General features: G+C 37.2%; 1 protein-coding gene across 32 annotated transcripts in view; it reads right to left on the bottom strand.

Moving 5' to 3' along the window:
• The window catches only part of CELF2 (CUGBP Elav-like family member 2), a 633,688-nt gene that overhangs the window by 115,235 nt on the left and 496,040 nt on the right, over positions 1-22,413 (bottom strand). For 16 of the 32 annotated variants that reach the window (XM_063926831.1, XM_063926832.1, XM_063926834.1 and 13 more), the window contains exons 6-8: positions 17,276-17,305; positions 11,067-11,078; positions 10,817-10,896 (exon numbers count right to left, since the gene is read on the bottom strand). In XM_063926831.1, the coding sequence (XP_063782901.1) occupies positions 10,817-10,896; positions 11,067-11,078; positions 17,276-17,305 (122 nt within the window). The remainder of the gene's footprint in view (positions 1-10,816; positions 10,897-11,066; positions 11,079-17,275; positions 17,306-22,413) is intronic. The other 16 variants (XM_063926841.1, XM_063926844.1, XM_063926847.1 and 13 more) reach the window with 3 other exon arrangements.

Below are 22,413 nucleotides of genomic sequence, written 5' to 3'. Positions count from 1 at the left end.
CACCAGCTTATATACGTGCATTCCGCACAAGGCGGGTGTCGCAGCAGTAAAGCGACTGATTATGCACAATGATCTATATGAGGGCACCGATATAGATATTTTTCTCTTCAACTACTGATGTTCACTCTCACACATAATTATTTCCTTTTCAATGGTAAATATTACATACAGGAAACTGGGTGTGCGATGGGGTCCGCTGTGGCCCCGTCTCTAGCCAATGCATACATGTGGGAGGTAGAGAGGCAGCTATTTTTTGAGGACCCAGTTATTACAGGTCAGATCAGCTTGTATTACAGATACATAGATGACCTACTGTTGTTTTGGAAGGGAGCACTGGACCCTCTCACCACATTAATTAAGGAACATAATACCTCACCTAGTCCGGTTAAATTAACCCTCACCACCAGTACATGTGAGATTTGTTTCCTAGATATCAAGATCATGGTCAAAGAGGGTAGGATCCAAACTTCGCTTTATAGCAAACCCACAGACCGCAACACATTGTTGAGGCATGACAGTTTCCATCCACCAGCTACCGTTAAAGGATTACCATATTCACAGTATTTGAGGGTGTGTAGAACCACGAGTGAAATGGAAGAACGGGAGATACAGTTGGACATTATGACCAACAAATTTTTAGAGAGGGGGTATCCCCATGATCTCCTGAAATCAGCCAGGTCTAAAGCATCTGTGAAACCAGAGAGGAACTATTGCAGGGCAACCCTCCCAAATCTAAGACTGCAAGATTACCATGGGTTAACGAATTTAACACAGCAAGCATGAGTACATGTAAAAAGGTTCGACAGATGTGGCCTATGGTCACTTCCGATTCAAATTTACCATCTTTACGCAATAGTATAATTATGCCCTGCTACACTAGAAGTGCAAACTTAAGGGATTTATTAGTTAAGAGTGATGTGACAACTTTTAATAACCCCTCAACAGGTACACATTTTCTTACCCGTAGACCGGGATGTTACAGATGCCTGGGGTGTACCACCTGCAGCTATATGCAGACAGGTGACTACATATTACACCCACACACTGGTAAGAAGTTTCCAATACGATGGCCTCTCACCTGCAGCTCGACCTTTGTAGTATATGTACTGGTATGTCCTTGCATTCTGTACTACATTGGCAAGACCCAATGCCAATTTAAAGAAAGAATGGCCCAGCATAGGTCGGCCATCAGGGCAGCTCTCCATTCTGGCACTAGTGAACAACCGGTCGCACGGCATTTCGCGCAGAATAGACACAGCCTCACCTCGCTGCGTTATAAAATCGTGGACCAGGTCCCATTATCGCAGCGTGGAGGCAATAGACCTAAAAAATTGCTACAACTTGAATCGCGGTGGATCCACAGGCTTGATACTATTCACCCTAGGGGTCTTAACGAAAATCTAGGTTTAAGCTGCTTTTTATGAAATAACTTCTTCTTCAAATGTTATTGCAGAAAATTATCTCATGTCCACATACTAGTGTCTTAGGTATGCTACTTCTAGTTTTGGATTTTTACACTATTTTTTACACTATTTAATGTAGAAATAGAGATAAATATTATTGAACCGTAGTTCATTAGAGATGTTAGTATAGTACCTAGCTGCTGAAAAGATGTGTCACTGACAGTATAGAGAGCGGTGTCTCACAGTAAATTTTACACACTTTGAATATTTATAACATTATATTTTAACACTATGTTGCATTTTTATGAGTGTGAGGGTGCATTTGTTATGTTCACACATCACATAAGGGTTAACACCCGAATGTGTCTTATGGATTAATTTTTAATGGTCACTTGTTTTTTAATGATTATCACTATCAGTGAGTTGCACTGCTACACATAGCAATGTTGTGAAGTATTTATGTATGTCTATTCTATGTTTTTGTAGTGGATTATCAACTAAGGCTGTTTCTATTGTTTCCATGGTTACAGAACGTGTGCACGCCCATAGCCGTCGCGGGATGACGTCCGGGGGCGGGACGACGACACTTCCTGGTTAGACAGTGAGACGCGTCCGGAAGTGCGGGGTCCGGAGCTCCGGCTGGCGTCGCCGCGACGGGGGTTGGCGTCTTTTGGTATGGTGAGGTATTTAATGTCATTCTCACACTGTTTGCACTTGTGTTTGGTTTGTCCTGAGGAAGGGGGTACGTCCCCCGAAACGTAGATGTGATTAAAACACTTGACGGTTTGTTTCACCAAATTCGCCAGTCTCCGAGTGCCGCCTTTCTTCTCCGTATATATATATATATATATATATATATATATTAGTATACAACCCCCCTGCAAAGCCTGCTTCTGCCACTTCGTACAGTTAATACAACAGACTCATAAACTGCAAAGATTTGATTTCTGAAACATTATTTTATTAGTAAACATTTAAAAAAATACTTTCATAATTGACACTGACAGCTTTTGTGTACTCAATATTAAAATAAACTATAATGAAGAATTTGTAACAGAACAACCTGCATAGACTATTGTGACATAAAATACAAGAGAGAAATGCAGACTATTTAATTCTGTAATGATGGCATTACACAGTCAGAGGCCACTGAATATCTATGGTCCAAGACAGAAATGGATGATTAAGCAACTTCCATCTTTAGTCACATTGCATGCTTTGTGTCACACTAACAGACCTGTTAGAATGATTAAAGTGGAGGCTGTATTAATTTAATGTTCCGAGTGAAAGAATTATGCTTTCAACCACAGTGTGAATAGTGTTGCAATCCTTTTCTAATTTGTGTTCAATGCTGTAGCTGTACAAGACACCATACTTATTTTACTAGCTATCCTATAGCTTGTTTCTACTACAGTTGTATTATTATTATTATTATTATTATTTGCTAACAGTACTAATCAAACTTCAATTAGATAAAAGAACTCTCTTGAAAGTCTGCTGTTTCTTAAACAGATGATGTTAACATGAACATACGAACTTTCAATTTCCATGTCCTACGTTATGTTGTACAATGTTATAATTTTGTAACTTACAAAAATATTGACTTTTTATACGTCAATTAGAATTTAATAAACTATATATGTATTCCTTACCTAGTGTGTATACTGTAAACATTATCCTAATCTAATCTTATATATAAATATAGATTAAATTCATTGGTCTGTTTTTTCCGGTTATGCATTCAAACATCCCTGCACTGATTGGGATGAAGTCAGTGCAAGGTGTTCCAGTTGGATCCTGGCGAGGTTTTAGCGGGTTAGGGTCCCAGTCAGACCTCACCGTGGAATGCGCCAGGCAATACTTTGACCCAAAGAGCCTGTTCTGGGCCCTTCTACTGGATGGATTTGGAAGAAAACTTCACAGAGTGGTAACATTGGATCCCAAAATATATATTAGGGGGTTGGGGTCAGTTGGACCTCAAGGTGGAATATGCTGGGCAGAACTTTGACCTAGGGAGCCTGTTCTGGGCCTTCCACTGGATGTATTTGGAAGAAATGTTCACAAAGTGGTAACATTGGATCCCAGAAGACAAACTAGGGGTTCAGGGCCGGATCTAGACTTTGTGGCGCCTCGGGCAAAAATAGGGGCGTGGCTTCATGGAGAAGGGGTGTGGTCAGTTTTGCCCCCTGTAGAGTTGTGCCCCCAGTAGAGTTATGCCCCCTAGTTGTGCTGTGCCCCCAGTACTATGCCCCCTGTAGAGTTGTGCCCCCTAGTTGCACCGTGTCCCATTACTGTGCCCCTGTAGAGTTGTGCCCCCTAGTTGCGCCGCTTAAAAAATAAAAAAATGTAATAAAAAAAATGAATACTTACAATCCCCGCTACTGCTTCCCGACTGCTGCTACCCTCTGTCTCCGGCCGCCGGCGTCGCTCCTCTGATCTATGGGAGAGACATCATAACGTCTCTCCCATAGCACCGCATGGACACTAGAGGTCAATTATGACCCTTAGTGTCTATGTGCCGCTCCCACAATGCAGTGCAGTGCATGATGGCTTCATCGTGCACTGCACAGCACCACATCTAGCGAGCACCGGGGGGCACCAGTAGCGGATCTTGCCATGGCGGCGGCACCCCGGGCAAAAATCCTGCGTGCCCATAGCAAGATCCGCTATTGTAGGGGTTTGGGGTTGGTCACCAGTTATGGCAAAATGCATCAGTATGAACTTTGACCCAGGGAGCCTGTTCTGGGCATTCCACTGGATGGATTTGAAAGAAAACATCACAGATTGGTAATCTTGGTCCCAGAAAACATAATAGGGAGTTGGGGTCCCGGTTGTACCTCCCATTCGTGTACACTGGGCAGCCTTGGAATAACAACATTGATAACAGAAGGAAAACTTTAAACCCATATTGCAATGGAAAAGTGATTGAAAAACTGAACAGAAAGGAAAGCTGGTCATTGTTACTGGCAACACCCCAAAAACAAAAACGACACTGGGCAGCCACCTCATGGGTGTGTTTGAAGAGCTACTAAGCTACACATTATTTTTAATATTTTGACAGTTACATCCAACTCATTGATATAATAGCTGGAAAATGTAAACCTTGCAGTGCCGGGAACTTCAGTTTGTAATCTATAAATCATAAAACATATGTATATTCCAATTTATTATATACCCTACAGACTGATTACATGTCTTTTACACAAACAAATAAATTAAACACCTGTCAGTAGTACCAATTTCCTCTATCTGTACTGCATTTCCATGCTTTCATTGTACTGTGGGGAAAAGATAGATCGGTGTGGAGGGATGCGGTCAACATCCCGCTGGACGGGATCCCAGTGGTCGAAATACCGACGCCGGAATCCCGACATATTCTCCATCCGTGGGTGTCCAAGACACCCATAGAGGGAGAATATAATAGTGCCCGCAGCGTGGCGAGCGAAGCGAGCCCGCAAGGGGCTGCGATCCGCTCGCCACCCCTGTCGGGATTGTGTGGTCGGGATTCCGGCGTCGGTATTTCGACCGCCGGGATCCCGTCCAGCGGGATTACGTAGTGATCCCGGTGTGGATATGTCCTATTGTACTTTGCTCATACCCTCCGTCTGTACATATATATGACATACTGTGAATAGATTACTAATTACAAAGTGAGATTTAGCATTCCTTTACAACAATATACACTGTTGTCTATGTTTTATATCGGTTCAAATTGAAATGCATTTCTTAAATAAAATGCATCAATTATTGTTCTTTGGGTAGAGATTAATTTTCTATATGCTGCAGTACATGCAGAAAGGAATAGTTGACCAGGGTCATAAGGCTACTTAGAAAGCAACTTTAGTACTGCAAGAGATCTATACAGTAAGTACCAGCAGGGTTAAAATCACAGTTAAGTGCACATCATTATCTGAAGAAGCAAACCTGCCACCGAGATAAATGACAGGCTAAGTACTTTTCAGGCATGCTTTGGACACAAAGCATTTTTAATGGGAAATTGCTGGACTCCAAGGGGTTACAAGTTCTGTATTAGTCACAGCAATTATCAATACTAATTAGTGCCTCACATTACAAAAATGCCACAAGTAAACACATTTAATTAATTCCCTGTTAGCCAGTCTGAGTACTTCCTGATCTCCAATGGATACCAGGCAGAAAATTCTGGAGAAAATAAAACATCATTCTGCATTTCTACAGAGTCTAAATGAGTGAATTCTAAAAGGTAAAGGGGAAGAGAGGGGGGATGTATGAGTTATTTACCCAACAGAAATTAGCTCTCCCATAATCCTAATGCAGTTTTATTTAGTGTAAAATACCAAAGTACAGTATATAATGTTCCTTTCTAGATCTTAGATTTGATTTTGCATCACCTACAACATTGATGGCTAACCTTGACACTCCAGCTGTTGTTGAACTACATATCCCAGCATGCCCTACTACAGTTTTGTTATTTGGCCATGCTAAAACAGATGCAGGGCATGCTGGGATGTGTAGTTCAACAACAGCTGGAGTGTCAAGGTTCGACATCACTGCCCTACAATGTGCCTTTTGCAATGTCTGCTTTTAAGGTAGATTAAATAGTCAAAAAGACAAGACACTCTTGCAGGCAGGCATTCTAACAGGCAGGATCTCTAACAAATTCTATTGTAACTGGAACTCTAATTTCCGCATTTAGTCTACCAAAATCAGGGAAGGACTAGAATTTCTCAAGGATCCAGTTCATATTCAGTATTATTTTACCATCAAGTCCGCATCAGGCACCTTAACTAAATATACTGGTGGGCTTAAGGGTATATTTGCAATAAAGAACTCTAAAGCAGAAGTCTCAAGCCCCATACACACTAGACTCAGAAAGGCCGATCTGAGCGAGATCTTTCACAATCTCATCCAGTGTATACACTCAATGTAGTTAAAGATGCGCGCTCCCACGCATCGTTAATGACCCCCTCCCTTGTCTGAACATGTACAGATGAGGGAGGTCCTCATTAATGACAGCTATGCTGCAGATGCAGCATGTCCATCACTCCCCCACCACCACCCCACCCACCGTCGCTGCCTTCCCCACCAGCATCGGCAAGTGTGTATGTATGCATTTGCTCATGCCAGCACCCTGCCGGCTCCCCGCCACTGCCAATTTTGGCATCGGCGGAGATTGCCTAGTGTGTACTAGGCCTTAGTCAGCTAGTTAGCATGGAGCCTAATAGAGGGCAGTGAAATGTCCGCATCTAAAATATAATTTTCCAGAAAATGTCTAAGTTAGTTGTATCTAAATGGTAAGCTACTGTGTGTCATAACGTGAATAAGGTACACTGCTATGTAGTGCTGTATGAATCAGGGACACTACATGCAGTGTCATGTGAATAAGATTGTGCTACTGTGGTATTTAATTTGAATTAGAGGTACTATTGTGTGGCCATGCTGCTTTCTTCTGAGACCACAGTCATTTAATATGGGAAGGCCCAAATTTATAGTTTGCAGGGGTGTGCCGAGCACCCTAGAACCAGCCCTGCTTCCAGAGCATGTTCAACCCAGTAATGCTGGGTTAAGCCTGTGAAAAAAGACATGGACTAGCCCCTGCAATGTTTTTTTGTTATATAAATGAAAGGTAGGGGTTATAATCAGTAGTATGATAGTTGTTTAAAAGTTAAAATTAACAGTCATTATGCTTTGGGGGTGATGCTAGATATGTAAAAACATCTAAACATTATGAGTTGACAGTTTAAAGGTGCAATTTAAATGTGCCACGTGCCTCCTGCTCCGGTGAGACGCCTATTAGCATTTAACGCACCTGAAAGCTATGAATTTAGCCGCACAAAGCTGCTAAACCCGCCTACAGTTCTTATATGTGTGTCTTAAGTCTGGGTTTGGGCGCCCAAACTGCAGACTTATCACAATTTTTTTTCTTGCACCTCTGGAGGCTGCAATTAAAACTGGTTGGAGAAACAACTGAATAGCTCTGAAAGATGCCCATTCGTAAAGACATCCAGCAGGGGGACTGCGGTACAATTGGATTAAGGTATAAACGAGTGACACATGTTAATATGTTAATCCAGACAGTAACTATCGCACCCACCCTGAGTATCAATAGCCATACTAATGACAGTTTATGCAGCTATGATTTTTGTACAAATATAATGCGGCCCCTTTTTAATGTGAAAATCTGGCTGTGTTTTACTGCCATAAAGGCACAGTCCTGGAAGAAAAACAGTTTGATTACAAGTTGAAGATTTTCAACCAAAGTTCAAATGTGCTGCTCAAAAAGAGAAGACAGATTTATGATGCCAATCTCATTACATCTGGAAAACGGAAAACAATTAAATTATGACATTTTTCATGCACTGTGCTTTTCACCTCTCATTTAACAAAGCCATAGATTAATGGGTCACAACATGATGCCATAATGATGATTTAGTACCCAACATGCTCTGGGAGAGACTAGCATTGCAAACAAAACAAACAAACAAGAAAAAAAGCAAGAGAAATCAAATCAAGTATACTGACAGATTATGATTTGAAAACACTGCACAGAACATCACAATATCATAACCAAGAAAATTATTATACACAAAATTACAATATACAGAACACAGTATACATGCATGCTGAAATTAACCAGTAACAAAAAATTAATTATTACTGTTTTTTGTGCAAAATTCTGAAAGGCCATGACAGAATCACAGACTAAATAGATTTTTTTTTTAAATAAATGTAAGTGACGTGTGAGTTTTTGGCGTTTAGGCATAGTTCCGTAATTGGAAATTGTCACCATTTTGGTTATTTGATTTATGTCCACTAGAGGGCAATAAATGTGAGTGCATTATATCGGGGATTAATGTACTCTAGTAACTAGAGTGTGAATTAAGTTTGAATAATCTGCTAGGTAGTTAAATTTATGCTTAAAGATAATTTTTCATAAGGTTGGGAGCTGGAGTTTTTTTATTATTTATTTATGTATATAATGCCTTGTGCATTATACAAACATAAAAACAAGTGTCACCATTAACAGAATGGAAATAAAGAAAATGAATACTGTACGTGCACATATTTACGAAAGCTAACACCAAGACATCTACTATATTAGAGGTCTGATGTCTTGCTTCTGTTACAGTATCTGAACCAAGTTCTCTATCCATAGTGATGACTTCCTGTATTACAAAATATTTCCCCTCCCTCTATCTACACGTATAATTAAAATATGTAAATGATATCAATGGCATTGTATGCCATTATCTTTATAGTTCAACCCTAGCCCTTACATTTACCAATGGTGACAATGCTGTGTTTCCTGTAATATATAAGGAAATGTATAATAACTATAATATTAAACTAAAATGTTTTCACCTTATTAAAGTTATGTTATTTTTAGGTTAGATATTGTAAGCTTCATATTGCTATACTGCCAATATTTTAGATTAGAAACACTTTGAGCTGCTTTTTTGCAATATACATGATGTATATTGTACATACTGTACGCTACATTCATCTCAGTACATTGCTATGTTGCCATAAAATGTTACATACAAGTGCTTTGGGTTTTATGCTTTAAGTTTCTGTAGTGCTTGCCTCTTAAATCTATTTTTGCAAGTTATTTCTCAGTTGAAGCAGTTAAAAAAAGATGTCTTCACTTAGACAGGTTAAATATCACTTTGATAAAGTGGGAACCAATTTTCTGTGCAGGATTTCAAAGATATAATTGCACGACCGCAGCGGGCCAAGCTGTAATTTTAGAAGTCAGTGCTCTGTATCAAAACGAACCTTTCTTTTAATGTTTGGGATAATTGTGCAACAAACACAGGTGGTATTGTAGCAATGCGGCATTTCACTTGTACAGATTTTTTTTCAGCGGGTTTTAAATAAACACCATATTTCAAATTCCTCTAAACCTATATGCCATGCTATAGAAATAGAGAACATTTAGATAACTGACAACAAATGAATGGGATTTGTCCTAGGGCCTTGCACTTTTTAGTTCACTCTTTAAGGGATAAAAATTCAGGGAACAGTTCAATTTTATGTTTTTTTAATTATTATTTCTCCATCATTTATACTCATTGTTTTGGCTTTATTTTGGAGGTTCTGTGGTGTTATCGCTATACACTATGGCTCCTTTTTATTGAGCTGAGAATATCGGATTACAAGATGCCATTCAATTATATATGGAATGTTAGTGTTAAAACAGCAGCTATATAGACTGGAGATAAAAAAAAACTGTGTCCAGTGAAGTAAAGGCTGGTCTGATGCTTGACTACAAGTCACAGACTAGGTGTCACTGGTGATTTAAAATAGGAAACTCTCTTGAGAAACTGCCTGCTGGCTGTTGATTTAGGTTTGTTGAACCATGGTGACCTAAAGTCTGGTAATTGCAAGGTTATTTGACAGAGAGTGGTGATATTAATCAGCCATATTGTCTTTTGAAGGCTCATTTATGAGAAATAAAAGAGCTCACCCTGCTGCTTCGGCTATGGAGATTAAAGGCAATATATAGCCAGTGATCAGTATGTCACACATTAGGGGTGGACTGCAGATAATATTAAGTCAGCTGCCACACTTTCTAAATTGTTAAAAAACATGTTTCTTCTCTCCAGTATTGGCAGGACTCAGGGTACAGACATTATGGTAAAATTGTCTGTCTGTGTGTGTGTATATATATATATATATATATATATAAACCACACAGAAGTTGATTTTTGTACATGTATGTAAGAAGTGAGAGAGGGTAATGCTGCTCTACCAGTCTTACAGTGCCTAGCTGTATTTTCTGTACAATGGCAGATCTTGGAGAAAAAAAAAGAATAGTCTAGATGTGTTAGTTAAACCATTAAGGGCAGTATCTGCACACTGAGGATCAGCATAGAAGACTAATCTAGAAGAAAGTGCGTGGCAAGCAATATTTTCAGCCTGTTGTCATGCTTATGGTTATAGAGAATATTCAATAACTGCTGCTGTTATTAGCTTGCCTGTCTCCTGAGCCAGCCCTGAATGTGCAATTACTCCTCCAATGGTTCATGTGCTGGAACCCTTACATCTCTAGTTGAACAATGGGCCGGACCTTTTCCACTAAATGACATAATAACTGCCTCGTAGAAAGGTCTAAATCATGGTAGAAAGCTATCATAATTCAGTTTCATGAGACATTAGTAAATCTTTTATAGCCAGCTGCTTTCTATTTGAAATGTATGTGCAAATCCTATCAGGATGCACTGTACCTGAATTAATCGACAATATGCAGTGCTGTGAGACCTGGCAACCCTATCGCTTGCAATGGAACAGCAACAATGAGTGGTGTAATAAGTGTCAGAGAGATGTCTGGCATCTGTGATTGTCATGTTAACAGCCTGTACAGGAGAGAATGACTTTCTTTTTACCCAATCATTTGCACAAAGAAAACAAAGAAAGGGCAGATGATACAGTACCTCCATGGTCTGAGACTGGTGCATGGCTTTGATTGCATTCTGTGCCATTGCCCTTGTAGAAAATGTAACAAACGCACAGCCTGTGGGGACAAGGGGACAGGGAGCAGGAAAGACAAAAAAAACAACAAGACAAAAGGGTTGGACGCTTGTTAAACCAACACAGTCTACGAGAACGGCCACAAGACGACACTGTTCTCAGTAGTACATAAAAGTAACAACTCCTGAAATTTTTTAGTGGTTTGGTACTTACAGTGTTGACTTGCTAATCCGACCATAGAAGAAAGGAAAAAAAAACAAAAAACAAAACAAAATGGGGAAGTGTTCTTTTCAGCCACAGGTGGTTACATATAATTAGAGAGCGAAAGATCTACAGATATTCAGTCACAGGAATTTCACTTTTCATGACTGTTATAGGATAAAATAAGACCATTTATAAAGGGACCAAGTGTGACATTTGACAGTCTGGTGCTAAATAATAGAGGTTTAGTAATAGTGAGAACACTTCTAGCTGGTTTTATAATTTACAATACTATGTTAACATTACAAACTTTTAGCTTCATAGAATATCTCAATGTTTAGTCAAAGTTTATATCTGTCACTGTACTACACATATAATGCATAGAAATTACATAAAAAAATTGATTAAACGTCCCTTTTTAGAAAGAGATCCGATGTGTAACATGTTCTATTTGCATTGTCATTTGATTGGCACTCCAATGAGCACCATATCTAAAAGAGAAAATCCAGAGAACATTAAACATTTATTGTTAAATGCAGCTTACTATGGTAATTGGACCTGTAAACTTGTTTCCTTTTCATTTGTGCTGCTGTTTTCCTGATAATCCCATTCTCTAACTATCCCAAGACAATTGCTCGTCTGCTTTCATTAGGTTGTTGTTGCACCTCCCCTAGTGCATTCATTACGAGTGAGTGACAATCTCATGCATTGAGCCTCTGACCTCACTGTTCTCTCTTGGTACATTCTAAAGCCCACAGGATGAGTGTAACATTGGTTCTATAGGCACTAGGAGGCAGGCCATCTGCAATTGCTCCTGATGCAGAATTGTAGTCAATATATTAAGGAACTGATAAACGCTATAACTTAATGGATATCAGACAAAGAGTGACTAAAACAAATTGCCCATCACACGTACAATAGTAATAATAATAATAATAATAATAATAATAATAATAATACTACAGTACATTTAACATTATATTCAGTGTTTACTGGTATTCTCATGTAACTTCTTAGTTTGAATCAAAAAAACAATAAAAAAAGAACAAGCTGCTATTATATAAAGTTTTGCTCAAGATCAAGATTAAAGTTTAAAATGCATTTATGTACAGTACATAGTATATTGTCAGTCTCTGAAGAATGCACAGCTTCACAAAGCAAATTATTTTTATTCGATGGTTCACCAGACTGCCCAGATATAATATATGAAACTTGGTGTGTGTCCAATGTTATCTTTTGTTAGGCAATGTGATATGGTACAACCTTATTAAAAAAGTTCTTTATTAAGTACCAAAATATGTAAACAAGCTTACTTTTTAACTATTTAGTTGGTTCCCTTCATATATGACCTCTTTGATATTTTATGCACAGCATTTGTAAAACATTATTACAGTACTTAGTGAAGAAAAATTGTATATACAGTATTATTTAAAACAAATATAATTACAATTCTTAGACAGTTCCCTTAAAAGGACAGCAACAGTTTAAAAAACATATCCTCAATTAAAAGTATTCATAGATATTTATATATTAAAATAATTATCATCATCAGCCTCTGTGTTTAAACAATGCTTTAGTAAGATTGCTAATCTTTGCTTATACACATAGGAACTGGAAGCACATATTTCAAGTACATTTTTATTTCACAAATAGTTTTTTGAAGCACTGAAATCATTGCAGGGACAGTATATGGTATATGATGTGTTGGTGTCCTTTTAAGACAATGTTACATCTATAACTCATTGATGGAATGCATTTTTATTATATATTTTAATTCATTTCAAGTGAACAATTGTAGTTGAATTTCCATACAAAAATCCTCTAAACAAGACACATATTAGAGAAGCTTACAAGCAAAGTTAAGTTAGTAAACACTAGTTATGGACAACCTTTAGAACTCTGGCAAGTGGCTGTGCTTCATGGAAGCTAGATAACTCAGCAACATTTAGAGAATCAGAGGTTGCCCATCTCTAACAGACATTTATATAATAAGCTTTATATACTGTAAACATAGCAGTATACAGTATACAGTATAATATTAGTGCTCAGACATAGCAATATAGACTCTTGTTAGTATTCAAAAGGAGAAAATCATTCAGCTGCTGGAATTTGTAATATTTAGTCTAGTATTATTTTGCAGTGTATCCCTTTAACAATGCAATATGAATCTACAAATCAATGATTTGAAAAAAATGAAAAAGAATTCCTTGAAAAAAAAAACCCCATTGATAAATAATGAGGAAATATTTGTACTTAATTTAATGCAATATTTGTAACCATTTTATATTTATAAGGAAAGACAGGTCTCTAGCTTCACTATGTTACGCAGCAGCTGGTTGGCTATCTCATATAATGCAAATCTCTTGTGCTTTCCAGCAACCTATTCAATAGACACATGCACTTAGTAATACAGTTAATATATGCACTTGTCTATATATTTGATTATATAGTACTGTATATAAATTATCCTTTACTGACTTTAGCTCTTGTTTGTATGTACAGCTTCAAATAAAGTGTTTCTGCACCTAGAATATATAATTCTTGAATGCTACCAGTGTCAGTGCTGGCTACTCTGTGGGTCAAATACAGCACTTTCAAGGCTCATTGCCCCCCTAAGTAATAAAAACACTGCCTTTTCCCATTTTATTCATCAAGCACCCTTGGGTATCTTGAAGAAAAAGACTGTGAAATGAATGCAGATTCTGGCTGATTCTGTAATAATACTATGGCTCACTAAAAGCTTCGGCAGAGCCACACAAACACGTTTGACTCTTGCTCTCTAATGACTTTAAAAGTGCATTGATTTTCAGCTTCTTTAGCCTTGCACAGTTTGAACTTGGGTTTCAGAGAATAATTTAGTTTTCCACTCAATTTCCTCAAAACATTATTATTACTACTTAAAAGATTTCCAAATGAAGCAAATCAAAACACTGAGTGGTTCCAGCATATTGTCATTTCAGAGCTAATGCGTGGAATCCTGTTCTTGGCAATGCACGTATATCAGCTGCCCCAGTGGCCAGTGATGGCAACGTAACAGTTCTATATTTATTTATGCTATTACATGTTCCAGCAACTAAAGGATTTGTAGGAATGGCCAAATCAATCAGCTGGCTAAATATAATAATAATAATAATAATAATAATAATACAAATTTACATAGTTTATTTTGGTTCTTTACTTCCCTTGTGCACAACTGATGAGATTGACAAGTCATAACTGTAGCAAACAATGGAAAAAGAAAAGTAGAAAGGACAGCTCACACTGCACCATGATTACAAGAAAGGCCATCAGTGCCTATGCTCGTTAGACATCTTAAAGTAGAACTTTACCTGTGGGTCTCGTAAAGTCAATACTTTTTTCCTAACACTTTAGTTAGGACTCTACTGCTTAATTCAATCACATATTTTACATTAGTTATGTTACCTTTTAGGACCCTGCACATCTTCAGCCACAATCATGCAGAAAAGAATGTCCCATGCAACAGATGGTCAGAGACCTTAAATGATCCCACTGTACAAACTAATTCATTTAATACTGTAGTTCACATCCATAATTAGCAGAGGCATAAATTGCACCCCTAATGTACAGCATTTAAGAAGCACAAACCTTTGTGTTATCTATTCACAGGACAACACACTGGTAAATCATGTGAATAAATCTGTCACGCTTACAGTATGTACATAGATAAGGGATACAACGTATTTCTCTACACAGGTTATATACAGATGTCTCCTCTTTGTTGCAGTCATGCCAAACAGCCCTCTTGGCACACCAGGTTGCGTGAGAATTGTCTAGCGTTGGTCATCTGTTTTGCCAAAAATGCAACTTAATCACAATGCAATGAAATTAGGATGCACAAGGAAACTGTGCTGATTAATTTGATATATGACACTTGCATACCTGTGTGCGACTCTCATTCTGTATAAGTAGTGCTACAATGTACAGATGCGTCCACTTACATCTGGTCTCCTTGCAGGTTAAACAACCCTTCTAGTCATGCCATACCGTGGCGTGACTTGGTTGCGCTGATCGTATTTTCATGTGTAATTTTTTCCATTACAATGCATTTTTTTTCACAAAATGATGCAAATAGGATGCTTTTGCTGATTAAATGATATGCGGCATGCCTATATTATGTGTGCGACCTTGGTTTCACACAGAATATAGGCATGGCGCATATCATTTTAATCAATAGAGTCTGCTTGTGCATCTTATTTGCATAGCAATGTGAATAAGACACATTTTCAGTAAAAGAGACTCGTAATGCATGGGGACCTGTTTTCTCACTCACACCAGTCATCTCAGGCTGTGTTGCGCATTGAGGTAAGATGTATGAGGACACATCTGTAGCAGCCACAGTTTTTTTTCCAAAACAAGTCCTGTTCTGCTCCATTTTCAGACTTAATCACACACAATATACAAGTGTCATATATCTAATCAATCAGCACAGTCTCCTTGTGTGTCACATTGTGATTAATACGCATTTTCTGAAAAAAAAGATGCCCGTAATTAGCAGAGTTGCACGGGACCTGGCAGCTCACTTACGCCATTCATCTTGCGATGTACAGTGTATTAAGGCTAGATGTATGAGGCCACATCTGTATGGACTGCATCTTCAATTTTTATTCTCTATGAACATCATTTTTAATATACAGTATAATGAAAAGGAGTTACTTTATCTGATGTAATGGACATTCTTTCATGTATGCTGTTGCTTCAGCTTGGCCTCATTTTCCCAGGACAGTGTTGGTTTATGCCTCTAAAATTTTATTTGTGTGTTAAAATTCTACAATTCTTACTCCTCACGGATTATCAAAATTAGTAGAACTGTATTTTATACTGTACTGAATGTATTGTAGTATGTCACTCAAATGCAAAGATTAGATGACCTTTAGAATGAAGATTAAAAAATGGAATGATCATTACCCTGAATACAGTGGGTGAGGTAGAATATGTCAGCTTTCAGAATGTGCATGGGACATTCGACATCTTGACCACACCATTTTCCAGGGTGTAGTATGTGTTGCCAGCAGTCGGGCTCCCAGCGACCAGCATACCAGCGCTGGAATACCAACAGCTGGGCAAGTGCAAATCAGCCCCTTGCAGGCTCGCTGCACTTGCCATGCTATCTATTCTCCCTCCAGGGGGGTCGTGGACCCCCAAGAGGGAGAAGAAGTGTTGGTATGCAGGCGGTCGGGATTCCGGCGCCGTTATGCTGGTCGTCGGGAGCTCAGCCACCGGCAAAGTGAAGACCACCCCATTTTCTAATCCTAAAATAGTGAAAAATTGGGCCATATCGACATTGTATCATTGTCTACATTGTGGATGTTGACATGCTTAATGTCAACCTCCCGTCTATGTTGATGTTTTGAATGTTGACATTCAGAGGTCATGTCAATATGGTGTTGACATTCTTAACAAATACCAATACAACTGTATTAACTAGCTTGGAATATCGAACATAATAAGTTATATATTATTTGAACTTACTCTTCGTATTATAAATGTTTTACTGTTTATTAAAAAGAAACCAATTTATTGGTCATGCCATGGTTCCTGGACATTTAATGTTTAAGAACAAAACTTCTAATTAACTTATTTAGCATTAAATATAATTGAAACATTATATAATACTTTTTTTCCTTTGAGTTTAGAAAGTGTATGTATAATATACTTAAGGACATATGTTTTAAATATTCCCGTGGTGCATTAGCAGACCTCTTTTGATCACCCTTAGACATATGACTGCACTCACAGCAATTTTTATTGCTTGTGGATGGCTTTAATAGTGCACAGATGAGTTAATCTATTTTGCTGGCTGAGCAATTATCCCACCTGCATCCACTGACAGAAACTCTCAAAACATGACCTGTTGGAGAAAGTTGAGGGTTGAGGTTGATAACCACTAGTCTAGATAATTTAAAATGTAAAGAAGTTCTACTTCAACATGTCCTCTTTATATTCAGTACAATTGTTTTTTTTTTTTTTCATTAAGTAATTCCAATAGAGTTCATGTTTAAAATATTGATCTCATGTTTGGTTAGGAGTACATTATTTCACATTTACCATTTACAGTATTTTGCCATGTGCAGTATTGCACATTTATGTGTAATTTAGTTGACTTTGTTGTGCAGATTTAAAGTGAGCAAAGAACGTGCATACAATCTAGTAGTGAGAAAAGAAAAGAAGGAGTATAAATGGGAAATAAAGTTACACAGTACCTCTGCTAGATTCCATATTGCTGCTGGGCACTAAAATTAAAAAGGGCTCATGTTTATGATCAAACTCAAAAGGTAACATATGAATCTTATAGCACATGTGCCACCACAACATTGTCATTTTGAACAGTAATTTATTTAAAGGAAAGCCATTACTGTTCTCCACTGAAACTGGTCAAATACAGGAAAACCATGCCACTTGCCCAGAACAATATGCATCAGGATCAATGTCCAATGTGCCCACACAGATTGGTAACAAAACTGGACAAGAGACCTGACTGTCAGGGTTATCAGCTCAGGAGCTCATTGAACTAGTGTGGTTGCAAGATGAACGCATTAGGGTAGATATCAATCACACCCTAATCAGATTTAAATATGGTAGATAGTTGTCCAGACAGCAGTGTATCTATAATGGGTATAGGATGTGCTGTGCACATGGGCTCATAACGCACACTCTGCACCCATATAATATACTCATCTCTCCGGAGTCTTGATTCTGCAATGAACAAATCTCCAGGAAAACAGCATGGTGGCCATTTTCCTACAGATTTGTGCATGTACAGTTTAAAAGTCACTTGGAATATGGTGCCCACATATTCATTAAACTCTTGCACAGTGCCAGAGTATACACACATGTGCCACCCACAAGAGAGATGGGAACCCTCATGGAGACTGCACATGGGCCCCCCTCTTCTCTGAATCCAGGTGATTATTTTTGGATTAACGTTGGTGAATATGCTCCCCTATGAATCATACAATTATAATGGGTAAGTTGCCCATTATTGCCTTCATTGCTGCAGCACTCATAGTCCGTGTAAGACATCATGTATTTTAGTTTTAGTGGCTATTTCAATCAGAATTAAACTGAAGGGCATTAGAAGAATCTTAATAAATGGAAGCACTCCCGTAAACATTCAGTACATATTAAAATGAGTGTGGTACATGTATGTAAATGTGCAGTATGTGTATTAATAGCTACATCTGCAGAGTAATGCAATTGGGCCATTCTAATAATGATGTTTACAGATATTATTTCCTTCTTCCTTGAATAAAACATATAAAAGGTTTCCTTATCCGATTCTAGATAATAAGTACTTATGGTTTTGCCCCTTTAATCTACTTGGAAGTTACACAAAGAATGGCAAGCATTCAGACATAAAATAGCACTAGCAGAAAATTGACATCTGTTGTTTTGTAACCTTTTTCTCAAAGGAATAACTATGGCAACTATGGCTCTTTAGTTAGTTATATTATGCTGTCATTTCTTTCTTTTTAAAGAAAAATATATATATGAATAAATCCTTACATGCAATTTTTGAGAGCAGGAATTATCTGGAGATACTCAGCAATAACATATTCATTTAAAAAAAAATGCCAGGGGCATAGTATAATCATCAGTATTCACTTGTGAAAACACTTGCGATAATGCTTCTCTAAGATGTTGTCCCAATTCTTATCACTGTTACTATTGGCATCCCACTTCCTAACATGGTAACTGCACAGATTCCATCTAGTACCCACAACTGTGCCAAAAAAGTCTATTACAAGCTTCAACCTGTTTGTGATAACAGATTTACAGCATAACCCCCTGCCGAAAGGGTGGGGGGTGCAGTTGACAAAATTAAAACGGTGGGTAAAGCAACATTTCAGATATTAACTAGATAAATGTTGCAAGATAAAGCTGAATAAAAAATGGATTTCTATCCGTTTAACAGAAGAAGTAGGTGGTTTACTTTAATGCAAGATATGGCACTTAGAAATCCCATTTTCTTTCTACTGATTTAAATGTGAAGATTATTATCTTATAGTAGTATATACACATTCCGCATTCTTGAATAACATGGCACTTTGTTGCCAAGGAATCCTTTTAGTTACCTAATTTGATCTTATTATCCATGAGTGTGTTCCGTACTGGCAATTACTAAACAGAGGTTAAGAATACATAAGAGGCATGTAAAATGTCAACAAAAATCAATAAGGCACAGTTTATGCATTTACCACAATTTTCAGCAGCAGTGTGCTAGATAGGAGCTGCACAGAGATGTTGCAATTAGCTGTTCTTGAGAAAAGTCAAAGTGTTAGCAGAACAATAAAGATGCTTTTTATGCCAAAGAGAACAAGCAAGGTCTTTCAAAAGTGTATGTATTTTAATTTACAGATCAATCAGTATTCCTTTTAGTGTCAAATGAAATGCATAGCACCTCCCAAATTCAATTTGAAAATCTTATAATAGCTTTTCAAGTAGCTCTGTTGTCGGACAGAAATGTGTTTTTGTATATTTTAAATAAAGTGAAGGTTACTGATTTGTTTCAGTATTAAAAAAAACCTGAAACCTTTTCTTTTATTTGCAACAAATGTCATATTTCGACAAAGCCATCGATATAAGAAATGTAAAGTATATATATATATATATATATATATATATATATATTTATTCGAGATAGAACCGTCACTCATAGCTTACACTGCATCTGGTGGGTGCCTTCAGTGGAACAAGGATACTGAATAGCAGAAAACTGTGGCACTCCAGAGTTTGTAATGAATAGTTTACTGGTTTACATCAAAAAACCTTCTCACATGCCTATAATGGCCAACGTTTCGGTGCCTGAAACACCGTTGTCAAGGCAGGCATAACGGAACTCACAAAGAGTTCCGTTATGCCTGCCTTGACAACGGTGTTTCAGGCACCGAAACGTTGGCCATTATAGGCATGTGAGAAGGTTTTTTGATGTAAACCAGTAAACTATTCATTACAAACTCTGGAGTGCCACAGTTTTCTGCTATTCAGTATATATATATATATATATATATATATATATATATGGACTGGATGAACTATGTAATTGGCCAAGTCATTGTGTAAATGTGTACCTATTCTGTGCATAATATTCTAGATACTTGAATATTTTCAAGGAAAGTCTACAGTTAACAAGCAGTTAACAAGAATAAGTTGAAAAGCCCCAAGTACAGTTAGAACATTGATGTCTTCTAAGTAATTGGAGCATGGAAAGTTTATCTACAGTTTTAGAGTACATAATGGGTTTAGCCATTTTTTAAGTGTATATAATAATGTACTCCTAAAGTTTTATTATAATAGGGAATCAAGAAATCTAATAACAATTTAGTTGGAAATGAATGCAACATCCAACCACTGCTCCTTCTGGAACATGAAACTATGAGCTGTCATTATAGCCCACTAAATAAAGCAATATACAATGTGGAATTTATATTAATAATACATATAACACACATTTTAATAGCATCAGTTGCAATGACATAAATGCAACTGAATTAAATGTGATTAGATGACCGCTATTTGTTTTTCAATCTAGTTTTCCATCTGCACATTATAATGTTTTATGCTTATAGCACATATGGAGAATTGTACAAAGCAATTTCCTCCAATACAAAGGAATGCTACATGTGGAAATACAAAAGTACAAATAGATGGATGGATGGACATGTGGTTCTATTCCACTCACATGTGGAAGATGATGGCAACGGTACACACGGGTCTGATAAGGCTCTGATACCAATGATCAACAGTGATATGCATTTCTGTATATAGAAAACAGTAGCAAAAATACTGTATCACCATTTTCTGGGAGGAAAAATATATCATCTTATTAATATTATCATCTTATAGGGGGAGAGTTATCAAACATTAAATAGATGAAAAGCTGAGATGTCCATGCAACGAATCCGATTCTAGCTTTTGTTTATCTAGTACATTTTGTAAAATTATAGCTTGATTCTTACTGGTTTCATTGGGTAACTTCTCCTTTTTAGAAGTCTTGATAAATCTCTCCCTACGTAAATGAGCAGATGGCATATTTATAGGTGGTAACAGTAGTGAGTAAAGGCATGTTTTATTCAGGTGGTATTATTCGAAATTGTGCTGGTTAATGTTTTCAAATGTACACAGTAATCATTCAGTACTCCATGTAGTAGATCAGTATTGTGTATAGGACGCCATAACTAGTAAATGTCAAAAATAATATACATAATGTATGTATATTTTGTTAATTGGTGTTCAATATGCATATACAGTACACTGATACACTAATTTCACTTTGCAGTATTCTAATGTAATTGCCTGTAATACATGTACAACAGTTGTAAGTTTGGGGTTTAGTTTATTATTATTATTATTATTATTGTTAAAGCTTACATACAGTGCAGTTTAGATGCTAAAAAGGTATTCAATACGATATCATGGTCTTACCTATATGACATTTTGAGAGAGAGGTAATTTTGTGGAAAATTTTATTGATTTCATTAAATTTCTATATACGTCACCTACTACATCTTTGCTAATAAATGGAAATATTAGTCATAAGATTAATATGAGTAGGGGCACATGTCAGGGATGCCCACTCTCCCCATTATTATTTAGTTTAGTGCTGAACCCCATATTGTGATATTTGCAGAACTATTCAATGCTGAAAGTATTAAGAATTGTGCTTGTGAAAATTAAAATAACTGCATTTGTTGATGACTTGTTATTCTATATAACAAACCCGGCATTTTCACTTAGCCATTTGATGCAAAAGCTTTCAGAATCTGGCAAAATATCTGGATTTATGATAATTGTTAATAAATCAGTGGCTCTTTACCTTAAGCAAGGATAAAGGAAACCAGCCTGGGATCAAGATTTACCCATTAGCAACCAAGTCTATAACCTATTTAGAAGCACAACTTCCGAAAGTTTTAAGCTTTCTAGATAATCCTAATGTCAAAGCTGCAATAAAGGTATGTGAAAAATAATTAATGGTGTGGAATCGTCTCCCTATCTCTTTTCTATGGTGAATAAACCTATTAAAAATGGTAACCTTTCCTAGACTTTTATAGTCATTGCAATCTCTTCCAGTATTGCTTACACGCAAAGATGCTTGAACAAGTAACATTATATTTAGCCAATTTATATGGAGAAAACATGGTCTAGGATTGGATTTATGAAACTCCAGGAGACCAGTTCTAATGGAAGACCTAATCTGCCTAATTTGGACCTTTATAATTACTCTGTTCAACTTCTTTATATTAGGGATTGGCTACACGATAATGATGTCAATACATTTTAGGAACATTTATTTATACCGGAGATGGGATTCCTTACATTTCTCCATGCTTTAGATTGTAAG

This window comes from Pseudophryne corroboree, chromosome 6, assembly GCF_028390025.1.
Source record: "Pseudophryne corroboree isolate aPseCor3 chromosome 6, aPseCor3.hap2, whole genome shotgun sequence".
Classification (NCBI taxonomy): domain Eukaryota; kingdom Metazoa; phylum Chordata; class Amphibia; order Anura; family Myobatrachidae; genus Pseudophryne; species Pseudophryne corroboree.
This window is presented reverse-complemented; position numbering and strand designations above follow the sequence as displayed.